Source organism: Castanea sativa, chromosome 11, assembly GCF_040712315.1.
Source record: "Castanea sativa cultivar Marrone di Chiusa Pesio chromosome 11, ASM4071231v1".
NCBI classification, from domain to species: Eukaryota; Viridiplantae; Streptophyta; class Magnoliopsida; order Fagales; family Fagaceae; genus Castanea; species Castanea sativa.
In genome coordinates this window covers 31,629,132-31,652,201 of record NC_134023.1, presented here as the reverse complement: position 1 = coordinate 31,652,201, position 23,070 = coordinate 31,629,132, and the positions used below count along the sequence as shown (strand labels likewise).

Sequence of the window (23,070 nt, the reverse complement as noted above, 5' to 3'; positions counted from 1 at the left end):
TTCTTCTCAATCTAAGTCGAAAGGCAAAGGTAAGAAAAATAAGGACTTCTCCAAGCAAGATGGTAAACAAATTGCCTTAGGAGTTGCCAACAAGGGAAAGGAGTACACCAAAGGAAAGTATTTCCACTATAGTGAGAAAGGGCATTGGAAGAGGAATTGTCCAAAATTAACAGCTGCCAAGAATAAGGGTATGAAATTTTCATTCCTTCTTGAAATATGTTTAATACAAAATCTCACAGGTTCTTGGTGTGTGAATTTAGATTGTACTAATCATATCTGCAATTCTTTGCAGGGGTTCCAGGAGACCAAAAGACTAAATGAGGGAGAACTTTTTCTTACTTTGGCTGATGGGAGCAGGATTCCGGTTGTAGTTGTTGGAGTGTTTAATTTATGCTTTAGTTCTAGAGTTTTAATATTGGAAGGCTATCTATATGTACCTAATGTTCGTAGGAATTTAATTTCTGTAACTTATTTAAGTAAACATGGTATTGTGTTATCCTGAAAGACAATGTTGTAATAAAGAAGGATAAAGTGCTTATCTGTTATGGCAATATTGTGGATGGTCTTTAAATTTTAACTCCTAATAAGTATTAATTATACAATTCTGAATTAGATAATAACTTACATGTAAAATCATTAAAGAGAAAGTTTCCTTCTAATGATGCATATCTTTGGCACTTGCGTTTGAGTCATATTAATTCAAATAGAATTCAAAGACTGATCAAAGATGAACTCTTAGAGCCATTGAACTTTGATGAATTTCCAATTTATGAATCTTGTTTGGAGGGTAAAATGACTAAACGACCTTTTAATACAAAAGATATAAGAGCCCAAGAGTTGCTTGAATTAGTTCATACAGATGTATGTAGCCCTATGTCAACCCAAGCAAAAGGAGGTTATAAATACTTCATCACTTTTACGGATGATTACTCAAGATATGGTTATGTGTACCTAATGAGACGGAAGTCCGAAACCTTTGACAAGTTCAAATAATTTAGGTCTGAAGTTGAAAATCAATTGGGTAGACGCACAAAAGCTATTCAATTTGATCGAGGTGGCGAATACCTTTTTGGAGATTTCAAGGATTACCTAATTCAAAATGGGATTGTATCCCAATTGACTGCACTTGGAACTCCTCAACAAAATGGTGTAGCAAAAAAAAAGAATAAGACTCTTTTGGAAATGGTTAAATCCATGATAAGATACTCAACTTTACCAATTTATTTTTGGGGATATGCACTAAAAATTGCAATGCATATTTTGAATTTGGTTCCATCAAAATTTGTTCCCAACACACCCAATGAATTGTGGAGTGGGTGCAAGCCTAGTATAAAATATCTCCTAGAGGTGTGCATGGGTCGGGTTGAGAAGATTTCTTGACCCAATCCACTATGGTGGGTTAAAAAAAATTCAACCCAACCCAACCCATTACATAAGTCCAACTCAACCCAACCCAACTCACATGGGTTGGGTTAGGTCGGGTTGAACCCATAGGTTGGATAACTTTTTTTATTACTATTTTTATTAAATTGAGCAGAAAAAATATATCATTAATATATGAACTAATAAATAAAATATACATTAATATATGAACTAATATTCCAACTTGGTTATATATTAATAATGAACTAATATACATTAATATTGGCTTTTATATAGAATTGGAGGAAGAACTAGTTATTTAAAAAAATTTATTAATTATATAATATATTTTAAATATATATATTAAATATATGGGTGGGTAGGGTCGGGTTTGCCAAGTTTGAAATTTTATGACCCAAACCCAACCAAACCCGCTATCAAAAAATTTTTTGTAACCCAACCCAACCCACCAAGCCCTAAAAACCGACCCAACCCAGCGGGTTGGGTTGGGTCGGGTCGGTTTTGGCAGATCGGTGGGTTGGCTGCACACCCTTAATATCTCCATATTTGGGGATGTCCAACACATGTGTTGAAAGAGAAATATGATAAGTTGGAAGCAAAAACAGAAGTATGTATGTTTTTAGGGTATTCAAAGGAAATTAAAGGTTATTAATTCTATAATCATAAGGATAATAAGGTGTTAGTACTCATACCAAATTTATAGAAGATGATTATGTGAATAACTTTAATCCTAGGAGTAAAGTTGTTTTGATTGAAATAGTTGAATCTGTAGTTGCACAACCAATGGATGAAATTAGGGATGATGTGGTTGTATTAGATACACCACAAGATATTACTCATGAGAAGTCCAATACACAGGTGTCTCGTCGCAGTGGGAAGATTGTTCGATCACCTATAAGATTTATAGGTTTGGAAGAAACTTATGAAGCTATCTCAGGAAAGGCTGAATCTGATCCTTATACTTATAAAGTAGCAATGAATGATATAGATACAAATCACTAGGTCCAAGCTATGAAATCTGAATTGGATTCTATGTATTCCAATCATGTATGGAATCTTATAAAGGCATCTAACTGCATTAAACTTGTTGGTTGCAAATAGGTTTACAAGAGGGATAGATGGAAATGTTGAAACTTTTAAAGCAAGAGTAGTGGCGAAAGGGTATACATAAAAAGAAGGCATTGACTATGATGAAACTTTTTCGCCAGTAACCATGCTTAAGTCTATCAAAATTCTTTTATCCATTACTGCTCATTATGATTATGAGATTTGACAAATGAATGTCAAGACTGAATTTTTTAATGACAATCTTGAAGAAGAAATCTACATGTTGCAAGCATCTAGGTCATAGAACATCATATTTGATCTAGCAATCAAGTCATTTGGTTTTGAATAAAATCTTGATGAACCATGTGTGTACAAAAGACATCGAGACAAAGTAGTAATGTTCCTAATGCTTTATGTTGATGATATTCTACTCATTGGAAATGATGTAGGGTAATGTCATTGGTTAAAGTTTGGTTGTCAAGCCAATTTGATATGAAGGACTTAGGCGAAGCTAACTATATTCTAGGGATCAAGCTTTGGCGAGATCGAAAGAATAGGATGTTAGATTTGTCACAAGCTAGATATATAGATAAGGTTCTAAAACGGTTTAGCATGCAAAACTCCAAGAAATGATTACTTCCTTTCAGACATGAAATTCCTCTATCTGATGACCAAAGGCCTAAGATTATTGAGGAAGAAAACATGATGAGACAAGTTCTTTATGCTTCGACGGTGGAAAATCTTATGTATGTCATGCTTTGTACTAGACTAGATATTTGTTATTTAGTAGGCATGGTCAGCCGATATCAATCAAATTCAAGACTTAAATATTGGCAAGCTGTAAAACATATTCTCAAATATTTAAGGAGAACGAAGGATTACATGCTTGTTTACCGTTGTGAGGATTTGATTCCCATTAGCTATACAGATTAAGATTTTCAGTCAGATCTTGATTTCAAAAAGTCCACTTCAGGTTGTGTGTTTACCTTAGGAGGTGGAGCCATAAGTTGGAAGAGTGTTAAGAAATCTTGTATTACCGACTCCACCATAGAAGCTAAATATGTCGCTGCTTGTGAAGTGACAAAGGAAGTTGCTTGGCTCAAGAAATTCCATTCTGATCTTGGTGTCGTGAGAGTTGAGCAAGTTCCTATCACATTGTTTTGTGACAATAGTGGAGTGGTTGCACAATCCAAGGAATCACAAGAAAGGAAAGCACATAGAAAGAAAGTACTATATCATTCAAAACATTGTTGCTCATGGAGATGTAATGTAGCAAAGATAGATAGTGCAAAGAATCTAGAGGATCCTTTTACCAAAGCCTTGCCCCAAAGGACTTTTGAGTCAAATTTAGAGGAAATGAAAATTAGATTAGTGCACAATAATCTTTAGGGCAAGTGAGAGATTGTTAGAATGTGTGCCTTTAAATCCTATTGTATGATGCTATGTATGACATTATGTTGCGATTAATAAAGTTGTTTTATTATTATCTAAAAATAATGGTAACATGAATATTGAGACATTATCACATAGTCCATGAGATGCATAGTATGCGATTTATGTAATTTAGTCACAGAAGATATAAATCACAAATTCTTTGTAAACTCAGAATTTTAGTTCGTAGTCGGTGATGAAATTGGGTATTTCATCTGCAAAGACTATAACATATCAACTAAGATGATTTGTCTTGATCATGAAAATGGAGATTTCTAGTTGGTATATTGATATGTTTTAAGAGTTGAAACATATTGAATTGGACCGTTGTGAGATTTATTATTCTCCTAATGACTGTCAAATGGATAATAAACTCATGACTTCTATTTACATGAACTTTTAATCCTTAAAGGATAATGGACCTGATCATGAAGTGTAAATTGTTTTGATATATCAGGAGTGAAGTCTAAAGATACGATCAAAATCTCAGTATATTGGGCAACCACATTTAGTGTTGATGAAACATATATTCTCAAGATAGAATTCATAATCTCTTAACGAAGATACAAAATATTCCCTTGAGATAAGTTTAATGGGTTTGGTTATTCAGAGTGTTAGGCTTAACTACTTTAGTAAGGAGTTACTAAAGTATATATTTATGGAATTGGATTTCATATATATATGATGAATAACTTAAATAATTAAACTGGGTACTCAAAGAATTAAGATGTAGTAATTTTCAAAGTGGCAGTCTACATTCATGACTTTGTATTACTACGAATATTTTATGAAGGGGTTGCATGTACAATAAAGTCTTGGGATATAATATATAAATAAGGCCTAGAGTGCAACTATATTTATCTAGTGGTATTAAATATAGTTAATGGTAACTTTGAACTTGTCAAGAGTTGACAGAAAAGCCCAAGGCTCATTGGAGCTAGTATCTTATTGGTCATTTTTGGTCCCACTCCAAGCTACACACTTAAACCCAATTGGAAAGGCCCAAAAAGCCAACCCAATTAGATAATCAGTTAGATGTAAAGGGAGAAACATACAAAATTTTTTAGAAGAAATAACACTCTTGTGAAATGGTGTATGTGTGTGTGCATGCCACTCTCTCTAATTCTCCCTTAGAAACTGATTGAGAGACCACACTTCTTGGGCGTTAGTGGAATTGGAGTGAAGATTAAAAGTGTTCCCAAGTGCTTTTGATCTTTGTTTTGAAATTCACCACACTAAGGTACACTTTCTTGTTCTTAAATTCTAAAACTTACATAGTGCATGTTATCAATTGCGAATGAAGTAGATCCCTTAATTTTTCGCTGTGTATGTTTTGTATACGATATAAACAAGTATTTTTCCTACAGAGTATACCTCGCCCGAATGGATCGGGGTAGAGAAAGAAATGGAGTCACCACCTAGATTAGATCTAGGAACCATAAATATAGCGTCCTTCATTGAAGGATTGATCTACTATGAGAGCACGTATCCAAAGTTTAGGTATGGAAATAGGAAGGTGTAAGGTATGGAAATAGGACGGTTAAGGTACCCAACCCGACTCATGGGTCGACTTCCACACATTGTGTCTTTCGTCTTAATCTCATTAAAAGCATATTCAACATTTATCATTCTAGACTCACACACACACACACACACACACACACACACTAGCATTCATCTAGCAAACAATATGGCAGCAAATCATACCAAACCCTAGCATACATCTATCATTCATCTCATCATATCTCAAACTCTAGCATACATCTATCATACATTACATTATATTGTATCCAAGGCAAAAACATAGATATGGTAGCAATTAAATAAGCATATTATCATATCCAAGGCATGGCATATAAACTTGCATATCATGTTCATCAAAACTCAAGTCATATTCATCAAGACAAAATAAGATCACATCCATAAACAAATGCGTATTCATGTAAATGCATGTCTTACCTTATTGCATCACAGCACCTATGTATCAATGCATGGACATGTTATTTGCATGTTCATGGCAAAAAAAATGGGCTAAAACCCTAAACTAACATACAAAGAACAAACAAAGCAAACAAGGCAAATACATATTATATAAGTAAAATAAAGAAATAGAAGCAAAAAGGTTCGGATTAGGGTTTTTGGGCATAAGTATGCTTGCGCATACATAGGGCCTGCGTGTGTAGCCGTCGCATTTTATACTCCTTACAACTTGGGCCACCGTTCCCCAATGATACTCAAACTCTAAGGCCCAAGGCCAGTTTAGAGCCCAATCAAATATTAAATTGACTTGAGAAATGTTAAAATGGAAAATATAGCTTTTTAATTGAGCAAAAATCTATTTTTGGAAATAAAATGACCAAAGAGATCTTTCCACATACGTGGGAAATGACCTACGTACGCAAGCCAAAGCATGCGTACTCAAGCACATTCCTGCGTATGCGGCTAGGGTTTCAAAAGCATGGAAAAGACAAGTTTTCTGTAATAATGGTAGAGGTTTGGAATGAATCCCACTTGTTTGGGAGCCATTCCAAACCCCATTTTTTCCACTATATAAAGCCTTATATGGTACATTTTTAAAACACAGAAAAATCTCACAGGAAAAACCTAAGATTCACTAGAAAATAGTGAATTGAAAGAGAGTTTTTCACAAAACTCCCTCAAGTCAATTTTATTTGATTGTGACTTTTTTTTTGCTCCAATCCTTTAGTTTAACATATCTAATCTCTTGTTTAATGACTTATGATAGATTTGACTGAAGGGAATAGTCAAAATCAAAGCTTGGGAACTCCTTTTTGAGGTATCAAGCCTCAACTCTTTCTTTTTTCTTTATGCTTTTCTTCATATGCTTTAATCTTACTTTTTACTTAGTTTATGTTTATGCATGTTTGTTTAGGTTAGTTTTATAGTTCTTTTATGTTTTGAACATGTTTGATTGCTAGAATCAGGTTTTTTTGTTTGTGCTTTGTTTTCCTGTTTCGTGTTTCTAGGTTAATGTTTTGAACAAGTCCCACGCACATATGCCATAAGCATGCGTACGTAGGTTAAATCTTGCATATGTAGGCCTCTAGCTATGTACGCAAGTACTTGCCCAGAAACCCTAATCCAGATTTCTTATGTTGTTTGGTTTGTTTGTTTCACATGTTTGGTCCATTTTCATGTGTTTATATGTATCTAAGTCTTTGTCTTGTATGCTTGTTTGTCTCTAACATGCCTAGAATTAGGGTCTTATGCTTGTTTCTTGCTTTGATGTCATAAACATACATTCACATACCCATTCATTATGCCCCTAGGTGTTGTGTTGCTGAAAGGTAAGTGAAGGTAGGTCATGCATAGGTATGAACATGCATTTGATGATGTATGTTGTTTGAATGTTTGTTTTATGTCTGATCATATGCTTTACATGATCTTGTGATTGCCATGTTGAAATGTTTGAGTTGCTACCTCGTTTAGATGTATGATAGGGTGTTCATATGTTAGATGAATGCTAGGGTTTATTATTTGTGGTTTGGCTTCCTTTTGCCTTATGGATAGATAAGTGTTGTTTTGGGAAGAATAATGACATGATTGTATGTTAGATGCATGCTAGAGTGTGAGTTTAGAATGTAAATATTGAAACCCTAAGCCCTAAACCCTAAGCCAGAAACACAAGAACACAGCAGAACAGAATCTTAAAACTAACATGCTCAAAACAACAAAGTAAAGAAAACCTAAACTAAACATGCATATTGTAATATAAACAAACAAGAAAAAGAAAGGAAATGAAGATCAAAACAAAGTAAAGAAAAAGAAAAGGAACTAGAACATTATACCTCAAAACACAAAGCTCTTTTGCTTGATTTTGACCGTTTCCCTCAGTCAATCTATTCACAATCAAATAAAAAATGATTAGTAAACTTGAAACTCGAAGATTAAGGCTGTAAAATACCTTAATTAGAAAAATATTGACTTGATGATATTTTGCGAAAAAACTTCTTCTTTGATTCACTATTTGTAGTGAATGTTGTGTTTTCTTTTGGGAATTTTTGAGTGTTTTGAAAATGTACCATGTATGGCTTTTTATAGTAAGAAAATAGGGGTTTGGAACAGCTCTTAGACGATGTGAGATTCGTTCAAAACCAAGTTTTAAATACTGAAAATTTATCTTTCATAGTTTCTAGAACCCTAGCATGCGCATGCATGCCCTAGGGTTTTTGTTTCCTTTCTTTTTCCAAAAATAGCTTATTTAGTTCATAAAAGAGTTATATTTTACGAAAACACTTTCCTCAAGTCAATTTCAATTTGATCGGGGTCTAAACCAACCTTGGGCTTTAGAATTCCAATATTATTGGGGAACAATGGCCTAAGTTGTAAGGGGTACAAAATGCGGTGTCTATAGAATGTTTAAGATTCGAAGGTTACTATTGAATTTTCAATTCTAAATATTGAAACTTTACATGTTGAACCCCCTAAAAATGTTCAAAGATATGGAACTATAAAAATAGATATTGCTAATAAAGAATTTTATCATGAAAGTTTTTTTATTGAAAGAATTTTTTTTATATTTAATTTGTTCCTATGTGAAATCTTTTTTGTCTTTGTCTGAAGTTCTAGGTTTGTCCCTACTTCTCAGCTCATAAAAACCATAATGGTTGTGTTGAAACTTTTTTTCTCAAATTAAAATAAAATAATTATTTAAAAAAAAGTTGTTTAAACAATTCAAGGCCTTTTGACTTGGTTAACCCTTAGCTTAAACAATCCAATTGGGAAGTGGCTTTGGAAAATTAACTAAATTCTAAGGGGGAAACCATAAAAGATTCTATTACCACTTGATTATCACTTGGAACCTTACTTCAAAGTGTATATATATGGCTTCAGATATGACATTAAAGAAGATAAGCTTAACAGTTGACAACTTAGCATAAGAAATACCCCCAACCCCCCCCCCCCTTCGGTTAGCAATCTAAAGTGTAAGGATAGTTATGTTGTAAGGAATAAAATGTTAAGTGAGAAAGAGTCTGAGCGTAGCAAGGAAGAAGTGGACATGTTAGTCAAGAGTATGAAGAAGTACAAGGATGCGTTTTCCAATCCTGCTGGTGATTCAGAAGGGCTACTTTCTAATAGGAATTCCCCCAATATTTACAAGTAGAAGTTGGTTGGTGCTATTCCAGGGGCTTATGAGCAAGCTTTTGGTCCAGATGCTTTGATGCAAGAAGATGTGGAATCTGAAACGAAAGAAGAGCTAACTTCTGATAGGTTTGCTAGCATTAGCCTATCTAGAGAAGATAAGGTACATACAAGGCTCTTTGGGGACATACTATTATTGTTAAAAACATGGTGTCACAACCTAGATCCATGAAACATGAATTTAGATGCATGACTAACTTGTTGATCTTGCATATCTCAATAAACGTAATTAATTCCAAAATTTTAAAAAAAATTACAAATAAACAAGGCTCTTAATAAACCTCTTACAATATCTAAAATCCACACTTTATAAATAATATCCAAATATTGTAAAATCTTAAGCGAACTAAAAATAACTAAAAATCCTATAAGGCTTCAAGCATTATTGAAGTTGCCTAAAAACTCTCATGCTCTACCTTGCACCTTACAAAGTGATCCAAAGGTTTTGTTCTTAAACTAAACTTTAATCTGAAAATATTAATTGATGGGGTGAGACACATATCTTGTAAGCAATTATACACAATACACAATAGAATAAAGTCAAGTAAAGTATGAGTATTTTGATTTCACAAATTCACTCAATGATATCAAATATAGTTTTCCAAAACATATAATGAGCCACTTAATACATATGTAATCAAATATTAAAATCATTCAAAAACACATACAAATAATTGATCAGAGCACAGTGTCACATGTATACATATCACATATTCTCACATACAATTCTGTGAGCGGATACCAACATCTAACCCCTGCTGGTTAGAATTTAACACTTATTCTCACGTACAATCCTATAAGCAGACTTACACATATATCTGATCAATTTTAAAAACATTTAATAAGTCACATATTACAAAAGCAAAGTTTATACAAAGTAGAATAGTATGCTTAATAGTAACAATCATTCCAAATATAGAGGCTTATTGAAGATCACAATATCAAATTGAACATAAATCAAAGGATGCTTGACTCTTTTAGGGAATGAATAGGAACTGAGGAGTTTATATAAATATTTTAACACTCTTGAGTAAGTCTGAAAATTCAATTTGCTAAAAGAAACATTTTAAATACCATTTGGAAAATAGGAATATGACTTTGAAATGACTTGGTTTTAAACAAATTTGAAGAACAAGAACCTTCTTAGAAAACTTATCTTGAAACTCAATTATTTTCTAAAAATAGTTTAAGTTTAGAAATCATATTTTAAATGAGATTTGGACATTCAAAACATTATTTAAATTTTTTGAAATTTCTCTTTAAAACATTATATAAAAGTCGTTTCTCTTTCAATGATGTTAAAATGCTTTTGATAAACTTTAGAAAACGTATCTTTAGAAAACCCTTGACTTATAAGAATTTAACGAACAAAACTTGTGCATATTATGCATAATTACTTACCTCTCTCACTAATATATCCCAACATAGCCGAACACTTTAGTCTTCTGTAAGCTCTATACAAAGGAATACTTTAATCAATAAGCTTGAAATCTAATCATTAGAAACCTTTTCTTTTTTTACTATCCTACAAAACTAAAATATGGAAACTACTTTCGTATACACCAATGGATTAAGAAATTATTGGGTACTTCCGGAGTATCATAAATGCGTACTCCCTCCTTTCACATGAATGGTGGGTCCCACTATTTAAATTCATGGTAGAACCCACCATTCATGTGAGAGGGGGGAGTACGCATTTATGATACTTCGGGAGTACCTAATAATTTTTCCATTGGATTAATCAATTTAATATTCCTTATTAAGGTCCCATTGCAACAATATTACCTTAAACCTAATCTGTACTACTAGAGTTCAAATGAACTTCTATAGCCACACTTGATAGTCTAGGCCACCACTTGATATTTTAAGTGTTCAACCAATCATACAATAACTGAGTTTCCCCATACATGTTGCGGTTTATAATCTATAAATTGATCCAAGTTCACCGATTAAAAGGTACGTATAGTAACCGCCAGAATCATAATATTGTGAAACCCAACATCAAAACTCTTAAACTGTGCATTACCAGTAATCAATGTTACTACAACATATGTACTACAAACAGGCCTAGTTGTATATATAAACCCCACGAGTGGAGATCAAGGCTCAATATTAAAACAAAAGCCCATAGAGAACTCTAAGTAAGAGACATATTACCTTTGCTACAAACAAACATTGCCTCTAATCCTTTTTGCCGTAGCCTCTATCATCCATCGTTTCTCTCTTCCTCTAACTTATTTTGATTCCCTCGCATAAAGAAAAGACCCAACAACTTATATTATATATGCTTCCAAGACTTTAATTTCCAATTAACTTCAAATTAAGGTTTATTTGTTTAGATAGGTTGGAACTCCAAAGAATTCCAATAACTCTTAAACTTCTAATCCAAATATGTTTTATTCTCTTATCATTTTTCCTAACTAATAAGAAGACTTAAAGATTTTAATTCCCTTATCTTTCTATAACTGAAACAAAAATAAATGAGGACTACACGTATTATACATATGCACAGTGTATACAGTTTCCTAATTGTGCAAGTTATTGCCTCATCTCTTTCTCAAAAAAAAAGTTATTGTCTCATCTGTTAACTTTGGGTAGCATTCTTTGTTTGGCCATATAATTACACCTCACACCAATTGAAGTAGCATATAAAAAAAAAAACTAACTATATAAACAATCTTATCATGAAATAATAATTAATAATGATGATAAATTTGGGGTATTACATATGTATAAATGAGGTTTCATGTTCCTATCTGCAAAAATCAAATCTTCGTGCAATTATCTTGGTCGTATGGACTGCATTGACTTAGGTCAAGACAATTTTTTGTTAAATTTGAAAGGCAGGAAGATCTAGGTTTTGTGTTAAAAGGTGGCCCTTAGTTTGTGGGGCAACACTTTCTAGCAATCATGCAATGGGAGCTAGACTTTAGAGCCTCTTTCTCATTTGTTGCTATATGATTATGCTACTTGTGCTTTCTATTGAATACTATGACCCACTTATGCTCAAAAAGATTAGGCAAGCCATCGGCCTAGTCCTAAGCATTAATGCCCACATAGCCAATGTTACCCAAGGAAGATTTGCAAGATAATGCGTTCAAGTTAATGTTGAACAGTCTTACCATTCTGCCCTCAGCATCACGGACCAGTACACCAATCCCAACAGCTTTTTGTGCTCCAAAAACTGCTTCATCAACATTTATTTTGTAATGTCGAGGGGGTGGAGGGGTCCAGTTCGCATCCAAGCTTGGTATATGCACCTCCACCTTTGCACAACAGGCTTGATACTCATGTAGGTAGTCAATTGCCTTATGGACCACAACACTAATATTCTTCTTTTTGCCCCTATTTCTGTGTTCATTCCTGTTCTGCCATATAGCCCAAGCCACCATGACTACCTTTTCTACCCAATCCTGATCCCACTGCTCTACCATAACAATGAACCACAACAAGTCCAAATAAGACAAGAAAGGCCAAGCACAATTTCTAGGAAAGAGCTTCGAAATAGCCCACATTTCTTGGGCACGACAGCAGCTCCAGGAAAGGTGACCCGTGGACTCCTCATAAGTATGGTAGCTATCACACCCACTATCCTCAAGTACTTTCCTTCTCTTCAAGTTCTCTTTAGTGGGTAAAATTTCCTTGCATGCACGCTAGGTGAAATGTTTCACTTTGTGGGGAATATTGATACTCCATAGGTACTTCCAAAACTTCCTCATATTGCTGTCATCCGAGGTAGATGCAACCTCACTTCTTGAAGACAATTCCATAACTAGCTTGTATGCACTCTTGACATTAAACCTTTCATTTGCCGTGACAGCCCAAATCTGCTTGTCATTAGGTAGTTGAGAGCTTAAAGCAATACCACCAATGATGTCTGCTTCTTGAGGGAGGAAAATCCTTTGGATTAACTCCATTTTCCATTCCCTAGTTCTAAGATCAATAAGTTCCTTAACCTGAGCATCAGACTGTAAAAGAGAGGGTGGGAAAGTCACCTTGTACCGAGAAGGGAAGGGAATCTGTCTTGTCAAATGTGTATACTCTTTCCATTACCCACCTGCCACCTCATACCCCTCCTAACAATGTCTTGAGCTGCCATGATGCTCTGCCAAACATAGGAGGGCTTACACCCTACAGAAGCTTGGGCAATTTATAGTTGGGGAAATATTTCGCCTCAAAGGCCCTGAACAGTAAAGAGTCACTGCCCGTTTGCAACCGCCATCCTTGCTTGGCCAATAAGGCTAGATTAAATTGCTTAAGCTGTTTAAAACCCATCCCCCCTTGGGCTTTTGGAGTGCATGGTTTTTCCTAGCTAACAAAGCCATCTTCCTTTCATTCTTGCACTGCCCCCACTAGAAGTTTCTAATTAAGCTTGTCATCTCGTCACTAAGCGTATCAGGAATCTTGAAGCAACTCATGAAATATGTGGGGATTGCGTGGGCTACTGCGTTTATCAAAATTTCCTTCCCTGCTTTTGAAAGTAATTTTTCCTTCCATTCTGCTAATTTCTTGGCCAACTTCTCCTTAATTTCTTTGAATGTATTCCTTTTGTTCTTTCCCACCAAAGAAGGCAGCCCAAGGTACTTTTCGTGCTGCTTTATCACCTGTGCTTCGAATCTAGCTTGGTTTTCATTTTTTATTTCTGTTTTTGTGTTGGGGTTAAAGAATAAGGACGTTTTGGCCCTATTCAACTGCTGCCTAAAAGCTAGCTTGCTCATACACCTTTAGTATACGATGTAGAGCATCACATTCCTCAATCGAGGCTTTGTAGAAAATAATACTATCATCTGTAAAAAATAGATGAGAAATACTAAGGCCCCTTCTACACACAAAAATACCCTCCACAATGCCCTCAGAAATAGCATTTTTAATCAAAGCTGAAAGGCCCTCAGCACATAGCAAAAAGATATAAGGAGAGAGTGGATCACCTTGGCGCAAACCCCTTGTAGGAACTATCTGCCCCCTTGGCTTACTGTTAATCCGAACAGAATAGGTGACCGAGGAAACACATTGCATCATTAAATTCCTCCACCTCTGATAGAAACCCAGTTTCTCCATGATCTTATCAAGACACGCTCATTCCACTATATCGTAAGCCTTGCTCATGTCGAGCTTTACCGCCATCTCACTAATGGACCCTGATTTTCTCTGGCTGATATGATGCATAGTTTCAAATGCTACTAAGACATTGTCAGTAATCAATCTACCATTAACAAAGACACTTTGTGAGTCACTAATGATAGAGGGGAGGATTTTCTTCAATCTATTAGCCAATGTTTTTGAAGCTAGTTTATAGATTACATTACAAAGACTTATTGGTCTATATTCCGTAACTCTCTTAAGACTACTAGTTTTTGGCACTAAAACAATGTGAGTAGCATTGAAATTTGAGAGTATAATACCAGAATTAAGAAAATCTAACACAGTTTTAGTAACCACAGTACCCACAGTTGGCTAGAAATGTTGAAAAAAGAGGGGAGGCATACCATCAGGTCTTGGAGCTTTCAGATGATACATTTGCTTCAAGGCTTGGAGCACTTCACCTGGTTGAAATTCCTTGAGCAAACGAGAGTTCATTTCCTGAGAGACTTTCGGTTGTACTACCTCAATAATTTCTGAGAAATCCACAGGATTTGACAAAGTGAATAGCTCGGTGTAGTAATTCACAAAACATTTCTCTATTTTGCTATCATCCTTTTGCCAAACTTCATTCGGATTAAAGACAGCATCAACGGAATTCTTCAGGAATCGGGCTGAAGCCTTAGAGTGGAAAAACCTTGTATTTTGTTCACCCTTTCGAAACCAATTAAGCCTTGCTCTCTGTCTCCATATAGCATCCTCTCTTTCTAACGAGCAATTAAGCTCTACTCTGGTTTCCCTCATGTCTTTAATGGTGCTCGGGGAAGTGGGTTGCATCTCCAACCACTCTAACCTTTTCTGCAAGTGCGAAATTTCCTTACCCACATGTCCATACTCCGATGTGTTCCATGCCTCCAACCGATATCTGCACAAATCTGAGCAAGTGTTGATTGGGGAAGCCGAACCACCATTCTAACCTTCATTCCATGCTTGAGCAATGACTTTCTCACATCTTTAGTCTTGCAACCACATAGACTCAAAACAGAAAACCCTTTTATGTTTCTTCCTTTTATTTTTTGGAAAAGAGTTTAGCAAAAGGGGGCTGTGATCTAAAGTAGACGAGGACTTGTGAAAGAGCTTGGCTGAGGGGAATAAAAAGGCTCAATCTGAAGAGGCTAAGGCCCTATCAAGCCTCTCCCTAATCTGATACCTGTCCTTCCTTTGGTAAATCCAAGTAAACTTCGGCCCATTATAATTGATTTCTCTAAGCTCACATGACTCAACAGTATTCTTAAACCTTAACATTTGCGCGTTGGATCTCTTTGCTCCCCCCTCCCTCTCAGCGGCACACATGATTTCATTGAAATCTCCTATGACCAGCCACGACAAGTCTAACCCATGGCTAAAGGACAACAAAAGGCGCCAAGAATCGACCCTCAATGAAGTGTTCGAGTTGCCATAAAATCCAGTGAGATGCCGCTGCGCAATATTATCACCCCCTCCACAATTGCATCAATATGGAACAAGGAAGAGCTCTGAACCGAAACCTTTATGTTTGACCTCCAAAAAAGCGCCAAGCCCCCACTTAGGCCATTGCTTGGAACAACAAAACTATCCTTAAATCCGCAACAATTTTGCACCACCTCTATCCACTCCTCATCTGATTTTGTTTCCATTAAGAAAAAAAAATTGGGGTTCTCTAGCCTAATTACCTTCTTCAAGGTTTTACTGTCTATGGGTTCTCAAGCCCTCGACAGTTCCAGCTTAATAGATTCATTGGACCCAGTGGGGTTGCTTAGCAACCTCCGCCGATCCTAAGTGTGTGGCAAAGAGAGCACTTAATTTCTTAGTCTCATCAGCAACTTTCAACCTTTTTTCCCCCTCAGTCCCAGGTTCTTCCAACATGCTAGACTCCTCCAATTTTCATTTAGAGCCCACATTCTCCTGTATAAGATAAACATGACTCTCCAACATGGGCTTGGTGGTTTGTTTGGTCCAACTTCCTTTCTTACGTAGTGGGCTAGTATTGGGTCCTGTTGTTGCTTTTTTCCCCAACTCTACCTTGGCCTTTTTACCTCTCCCTTATTTCCCTTCTTTATTTTTTCCATTTGGTTCAGCCCAGCCCATTGCATACTCTCCCTCCGCATCTCCATAAAGGCCTAACATGTTAACATTGGACTTACCATCCTCCCCTGAGATCAACGCCCCTGCCTTTCCTTTTTCCAAATATAAACCCTGGTCCTCCCCAGCTTCTTCTCTCTCACCCGTAGAGTCTGGGATAGGATGCTCCTCATTAACTGCATTGTCAATCTCCTCAATAATAGCCTCAAAATCCGGGATAGGATGTGCTGAGTTTGAAATCCCTACAATCAAGGAGTTTTCCAGATTTGTGTCTGGTAATTTCTGACCACTCTCTGTTCTAGCCTCCACCACTGCTACATGCTTTTCCTACCATCCTCTGTCCACCTTCCCCTCCACCAAGCTCTTGGATGATGAGCCACGATTTAGCCCTAGTGCTCTTATAGAAGGAGGCTTAGTCTTTTCAACATCATAGCCCTTGACTTCAATCGTTTGCTTTCTAGATGAACTAAATTGTGAAGCTCTCAACCATTGCCCGAACTGTTGGTTATCCACTAATAGAGTCCCCTTGCTCTTCAACCATATCTCGCAATCTTTGTCATTATGGGTTAGCATTCCACACCAATAGCATATGTTAGGTAATCTTTCATATTGAAAGATAATCCAGCCTGCAGAATTCTCGTCAAACACAATCCTTCTACCTTGACACAGAGGCTGGGTTACATCAATGGTTGTTCGGACCCTGCATGAAGCAACCCCCCTTCATCTCTAATAGGTCTTGTGATTTGGTCACCAGCCCAATTGTTTCACCTATCTGAACAGCGATTTTTGGGTACATAAACATGAACGGAAGATCGTGGATTTGCACCTAGAAGGAGCAGTATTTGAACTCTAATTCTGAAATAGGTTTACTTTCGTCAAACCATTGTAGAATAACTAGGTGCCGATCATATGACCATGGTTCACCAAGCAAAACTTTCTTGGCATAGTCCAAACGCAAATAGCATCACATTATTTCCCATGTTCGTCACTTCAAAACTCTCTTTTATGCGCCATAGAAAACAGAAAGTATGTACTATTGCCTCCATATTCAACGATCTTTTCATAAAATTTTTTGCTACCAACATATGGTTTGTTGACACGTGAGTCTTGGTTAAGATAACCTTCTCGCCCTCTTTTGCAAACAACGATAACTGATCACATCTACTAGTTAATTCCTCCATACTCATACCTCTGAACTCCCACACTTATGAAGGAAGTAGGAAACTAAACCCTACTAGTAACTAAGTTCCTATAGGGACGACGACTTTCTCTGAGAGAAAGGAACCACACTACTACATTCTAGCGCACAAGACTCCACAGAGCCCTGTGCCCTAGGCTGAGAACCAAGTTGGTATGGGAAGGGCTTGATATGGACTTAAGACTCAGAGACACACGGTCGACACCTTACCATTCTTATTGGAAAGCTAACCCAACTTGTCCAATACAGGGGAATTAATACTCTGTTTTTTTTTTTTTTGGGTAGAAACAGTCTACGTTTCACTTGTGGGTGTATTAGCCATCATACGAAGACCAACATGGCCTTATTAAGCAACCACAATGTTTGTAAAAAATGTTGCTCTAGATCCTTATGGTGAGTGGATTGTGGTAAAAAAAAAAAAAAAACCTCCTTTAAAAGGCAGGAACTCCTACCCAATGATAATGGGTAGACTCCCTGTAAATGACCTCACTAACAACCAGTATAGTGGTGACAGCTCTAGCATAGCAGAGCAATGAAATGAAGGGAAGAGTAAAGCAATCCGTCTTACAAGTGATGTGATTGCTAAGTATGTTTCTAATAGGTCGTCCATTCATAATTAAAAGAGAAAATATATTAGTCATAATTCTAGGTCTAGTCAAGCTTGTGTATCTAGTCTCCCAAAAGCCCATAATTACTCTTTAATCAGTAATCAAAACCTTAAGTCCGTAGTAACACAAACTCTCTCATCTTTAGAGCATTCACACTCGGTTTCTAAAAAAAAAAAATCTCATTTTATCTTTTCAAAAGCTATTTTATCATTTACACCATACCATTTTACAGCACACCTAACAACTCAAACTCTTTTTTTCCTAGTTTATTTTAATATTCTTTTTTATTCTTTTTTCTTACTATTTCTCTCCCTCTCTCTCTCTCTCTTCCTTTTCCTCTCTTTCTCCCTCTACCTCTAAGCATCAGCCACAATAAAAAAAAAACATAGAAACCTAGAAACAACCACACCACCACACCAACCACAAACCAAAAGATTACAAGAAAAAAACACACACAACAACTATAATAGCCCATATTAGTCATCACAATCACAATAGCTGCCACCACGCTACCACCATGCCACCCACCAAAACCAATTAAACAAAAACCAACAAACAACCGTAACAACACATTGCCACCCCCACATATCCCAGCACCACCCACCTATCTATCAAAAAATTTCCAATGACCACCCACTGATCCATATCAACAACACCACCACCCATTGGTGCCACCGTCGGAAACACCAAGCAAACCTACTAGACCCACCAAGCAAACCCACCAAACACCAGAGCCAACATCGAAACTTAGCTCTAAACCCATCATACCACCAATACCCACGACCCACCACACCGATCCACTATGATCCTCAGCCCTAGACCCACCAAGCAAACCCACCAAACACTAGAGCCACCACCGAAACTCAGCCTCAGACCCACAGCCAAAACCAATTACCAAACTCATCACCACCCACAACCAAAATCGATTTGCAAACCCACAACCACGCTAATCTCGCCCAGAAAATCCAATTTGCAAACCCACAACCACGTCATGAGTGAGGGATTGATGAGAAAATGGGTAGAGGCACAGTGGCTAGTGAGAGGCATGGGGAGAGATAGGGTCATCGACAGGGCCATGAGAGAGAAAGAGAGAGCAAATGGTGATTGGAGAGAGAGAGAGAGGAGTTGAAAGATAAAAGAGAGAGAAAACAAAAGGTGAAAAAAATAAAATATATTATTTTGGTTTACAATTGCGCTACAATGCCATCATACATTTAGGATGGCACTATAGCACAATTGCAATTTTTTTTTTTTTTACAATTGAAAGACTTTGCATAATTGAGTAATGGGCTATTTTTGTACCTTGATGCTAAAATATACCAACATATGGCATATGGAAGACCGAGTGTGAATACTTTTACTACCAGTTTCTGAACTTATAAGGGACTTCCTTCAGGGCTCAACCCTAGGAAAAAGAAAATTACACTTAGGCTTTGTTTGTTTTGGCTGAAAAGCATTTCAGGAAATTGTTTTACACCATGTTGTGTGTTTGGTAGGCACTAAAAATTTGGTCAATTGAAATTATTTTACAGTTTGACCGTAAAATAGCCCTTGTCTGATGGAAAATCAAACCCGTTTTTATTTTACCTTCAAATTGGATTTTCCTGACTGAAAACAAAGAGAGAGAGCACGAAGAGAGAGAGAGAGAGAACAAGCACGAAGAGAAAGTAGAGAGAGTGAGATCGAGCTCGCGCTGTCGAGCTCAGACCATCGCCCCAAGCCCAGACGCGTCGTCGAGCTCACGCCGGCGAGATCGAGCCGCGAGATTGCTGGCAAGATCCCATGTCACCGATCTACAACCCACCACCCACCCCTGTCGTCGCTACCGCCTCTAGATCGAACGACCAATCTCGTCGCCCGAAGCCCCAAGCTCGAACCGCCGTTACCGATCTGGCCGCCATTATCGATCTTTATGGCTTTTGATGCCTTTTGATCTCTGATTTTGATGGCTTTTGGTGGCTTTTGATCTCTGATTTTTTGGTGTTTTGGTGGCTTTTGATCTCTAATATTTTTGTTGTTGTTGCGGTGGTGTGGGTGGTGGTGTGTTTGGTGGTTTTTGTGTAGTGTGGTGCTAGTGTGTGGGTGTGGTGGTGGATTTTCTGTGGGTGCTGACGGATTTTTTGATATAAAATTTGTTTGGAAGCTGAGAAAATGGTTGAGAAAATGTGAAAAATTAGTAGAAAATTTGCATTTTCAGAATGTTATCAAACACTTGAAATTATTTTCTAATATAATTTTAAAATTACAACCAAACACTAGAAATTATTTTCCTTTTCCAAAAATATTTTCACCTGAAATTATTTTACACCCAAAAAATATTTTACATTCAACCAAATGCAGCCTTAGTTAATTGGAACAAACTAACTTTGACCAATGACCTAGAGCGTGACTATTTTGAAGATGAGAGCCAGAAACTTAGCAATATTAGCCAAGTTATGTTGGAGATTAGCATTTGAGCAAGAAGCTCCTTGAGCAAAAATGTTGGTTAACTTAGTAATAATGGGAAGAAACTCCACTGTTCTCGAGATTGTGCTGCTTGTAAAGTTGGTTGTAGTGTCTTTAAGCTTGACTAAAATGGTTTGTTAGTAACGAAATCCAATTTGTTTTTGGAATGATTTTTGGCTTTCTTCTTGCCCGATTAGAATCCATATACATGATCCACTCACTTTAGCAGAGGAACATATGATGGTTCACTCTTTTTTGGCTGGGAATCAGATGTAACTGTTATCCTTTAGGCTGCCCAATAAGATTGTATAGGAAATCAAAGGTACCCCAACTTCCATTAACCCTTTTGCAAAAGATAAACTACTTTGGGCTTTTTATAAAGATGACTCTTTTTTTCTTTGGAAAGTTTATCATATTGCAAAAGGTTTAAATCTGTTGAACCGAAAATTCTTTAATGGTGCTTAGGTATGGAAATCTGTAACTACTCTGAGAATCAAATTCTTCTTGTGGCTTTGCCTCCACCAAAGTGTCCCCACCAAAAAAGTCTTGAGTTTAAGGGGTTTTAGTCTTGATACAACTTGTGAGATTTGCGACGTTGCTTTGGAAACCTTTGATCACTTGTTCAGGAATTGCGTGCCAGCCAGCAAACTTTGGGTAGACTTGGGAATCTTGAATTTAGACAGTGATTTCTTTGCCTCCCCTTTTGAAGTATGGTTATAATCAAATTGTATAATCTAAAAGCTTGTCTAAGTTTGCCATCCCTTGGAAAATTATTTTGCCTCTAGTCACCTAGCAACTCTGGTTACATAGAAACTCTTTTAATCTTAAGATATGGAATTTTGGATAGTGCCATTTGCATCTGGGTTAGAAGGCTTGCTGCAAATTTTTTTTTTACAATGGCCATAGATGACTTGATGTTGCCTGCATAACTCCTAGAGAACAGGTGTAGATCAAATGGATTAAGCCCATGCAAGGGTGGACCAAGCTGAACACCGATGGGTCTTTGTTAAGAAATTCTATAAAGGCTAGAGGAGGGGGGCTGCTTCGAAACAGTGATGAGGTGTTTGGTTTTGCTAGGGCCTTGGGAAACCCGACAATTATTATTACTGAGTTGTGGACATTTGTTTTAACCCAGCAACTGAGAATTTCTTCCCTAGTTAGTTGTTGAATTAGATGTTGAGCCTATCTTATGCTACTATGCTAGAACCGTTGTTACTTGATTGCAGGATCTCTTGAGGACATTCCCTAATGCTTCGATGAAGCATATATACTATGAAGCGAAGCGAATCAATGTGCGGATGAGCTATCTAAATTTTTTTGGGTAGTAAAAAAGCTTTAGATTTTGTAGTTTTTGAGAATCCATTGCCTGTGGTGCTCTTCCTCTTTTGGTTTTTGACAAAGCTAGTCGTATATGTTATATACTCTCTCTATCCCAATTTGTGTTGTCCTGTTTAAAAGGTCAAACTTTTTAAGAGAGTATCATTTATCATTTATTATTTTGTCTACCTTATAAAAATGTATAAGTTTACAAAACTATCGTTAAATAAATTAATCAGTTTTTTTTTAAAGAGTTTTTCTTAATGAGGCAACTAAAAATGTGTTCCAATTAGATTGATTTTAAAAAAATATTTGTTAGTTTTCTTTTCAAATAGTTTTGAAAATAAAGTAGGGGTATAATAAGAATATTAGTAAATTAATGACTTATTTTTAGAAACAGAACAATATTTTGGGACATCCCAAAATGAAATAGAGGACAAACAAATTGGGACGAAGAGAGTATGTATTTGTGGTCAGTTAATATATACTAGTTTGTAAGTCTATGCATATGCATGGATTTACTTAAAAGATACACGTTAAGATGCATAGTATAATGATTTTACATATATAATTTGAATATTATTAATAGTCATTCTTATATATATATATATATATATTTAACTATTTAAAAAGTTTTGTAAAAATGTTATTAGGTAGAAAACGCAAATTTTCCATTTAAAAAAAATATTTTTATGTTCATTAATTCTAGACTTTTTGATTTTTGTACACATCAACTCACTTAAATAGATATTTACGATATGGTCCTACATTTGATTCAAAAATTAAGAAATAAAACTCTCTAAAAATAAATAATTTAGGACACATGGTGCAAAATTAGACTTCAATTGTAGAATTTAATTGAATTTTCTCTAAGTTTTACCTATTATATATATATATATATATAATTTTTGTGCCAAATGAATTGTTTTTAGTTATAAAAAAGGCTCATAAATATAAAATCATTAAACTCTCTCATCCTTTAATTTTATATATAGTGTTTAGATATATGATTATTTTTTTATGATTCATTTATATTGGACTCGTCGTTTTCTACTCTAAATTAACTCATTTGACATAAAAATTAAAAAAACTTCGATCAGATGAAACACGTGCAGTAAAATTAAACTCTAATTGAAATCGAATTTTTACACTGAACTAACTAACTTGGTTTAAAAATTTAAAATTTTTGATTAGATGGGACACGTGGCGTAAATTTAGACTCTAATTAGATTCCAATTTAAACTCTAATTGTATTTTCTCTCAACTTTACTTTTATAT

The 23,070-nt window shown here is 35.9% G+C and overlaps 1 protein-coding gene across 1 annotated transcript; it reads right to left on the bottom strand.

Annotated features, from left to right (window-relative positions):
* Positions 1–12,062: 12,062 nt before the first annotated feature.
* LOC142616354 (uncharacterized) lies at positions 12,063–14,082 on the bottom strand. Its single transcript, XM_075789226.1, has 4 exons — positions 13,863–14,082; positions 13,082–13,155; positions 12,771–12,992; positions 12,063–12,677 (listed from the first exon to the last, which is right to left on the bottom strand). Exons 1-4 carry the CDS (start codon positions 14,080–14,082, stop codon positions 12,063–12,065), a joined length of 1,131 nt encoding a protein of 376 aa, XP_075645341.1.
* Between the last annotated feature and the right edge of the window lie 8,988 nt (positions 14,083–23,070).

Coding starts and splice junctions, on each gene's coding strand:
- LOC142616354 (XM_075789226.1), bottom strand. CDS start 14,082: ATGGAGAAACTGGGTTTCTATCAGAGGTGGAGGAATTTAATGATGCAA. Junction 13,156..13,862: donor TTCTGAGGGCATTGTGGAGG/GTATTTTTGTGT, acceptor AAGCTTCTGTAG/GGTGTAAGCCCTCCTATGTT. Junction 12,993..13,081: donor GGAGGGGTATGAGGTGGCAG/GTGGGTAATGGA, acceptor TCTCTTTTACAG/TCTGATGCTCAGGTTAAGGA.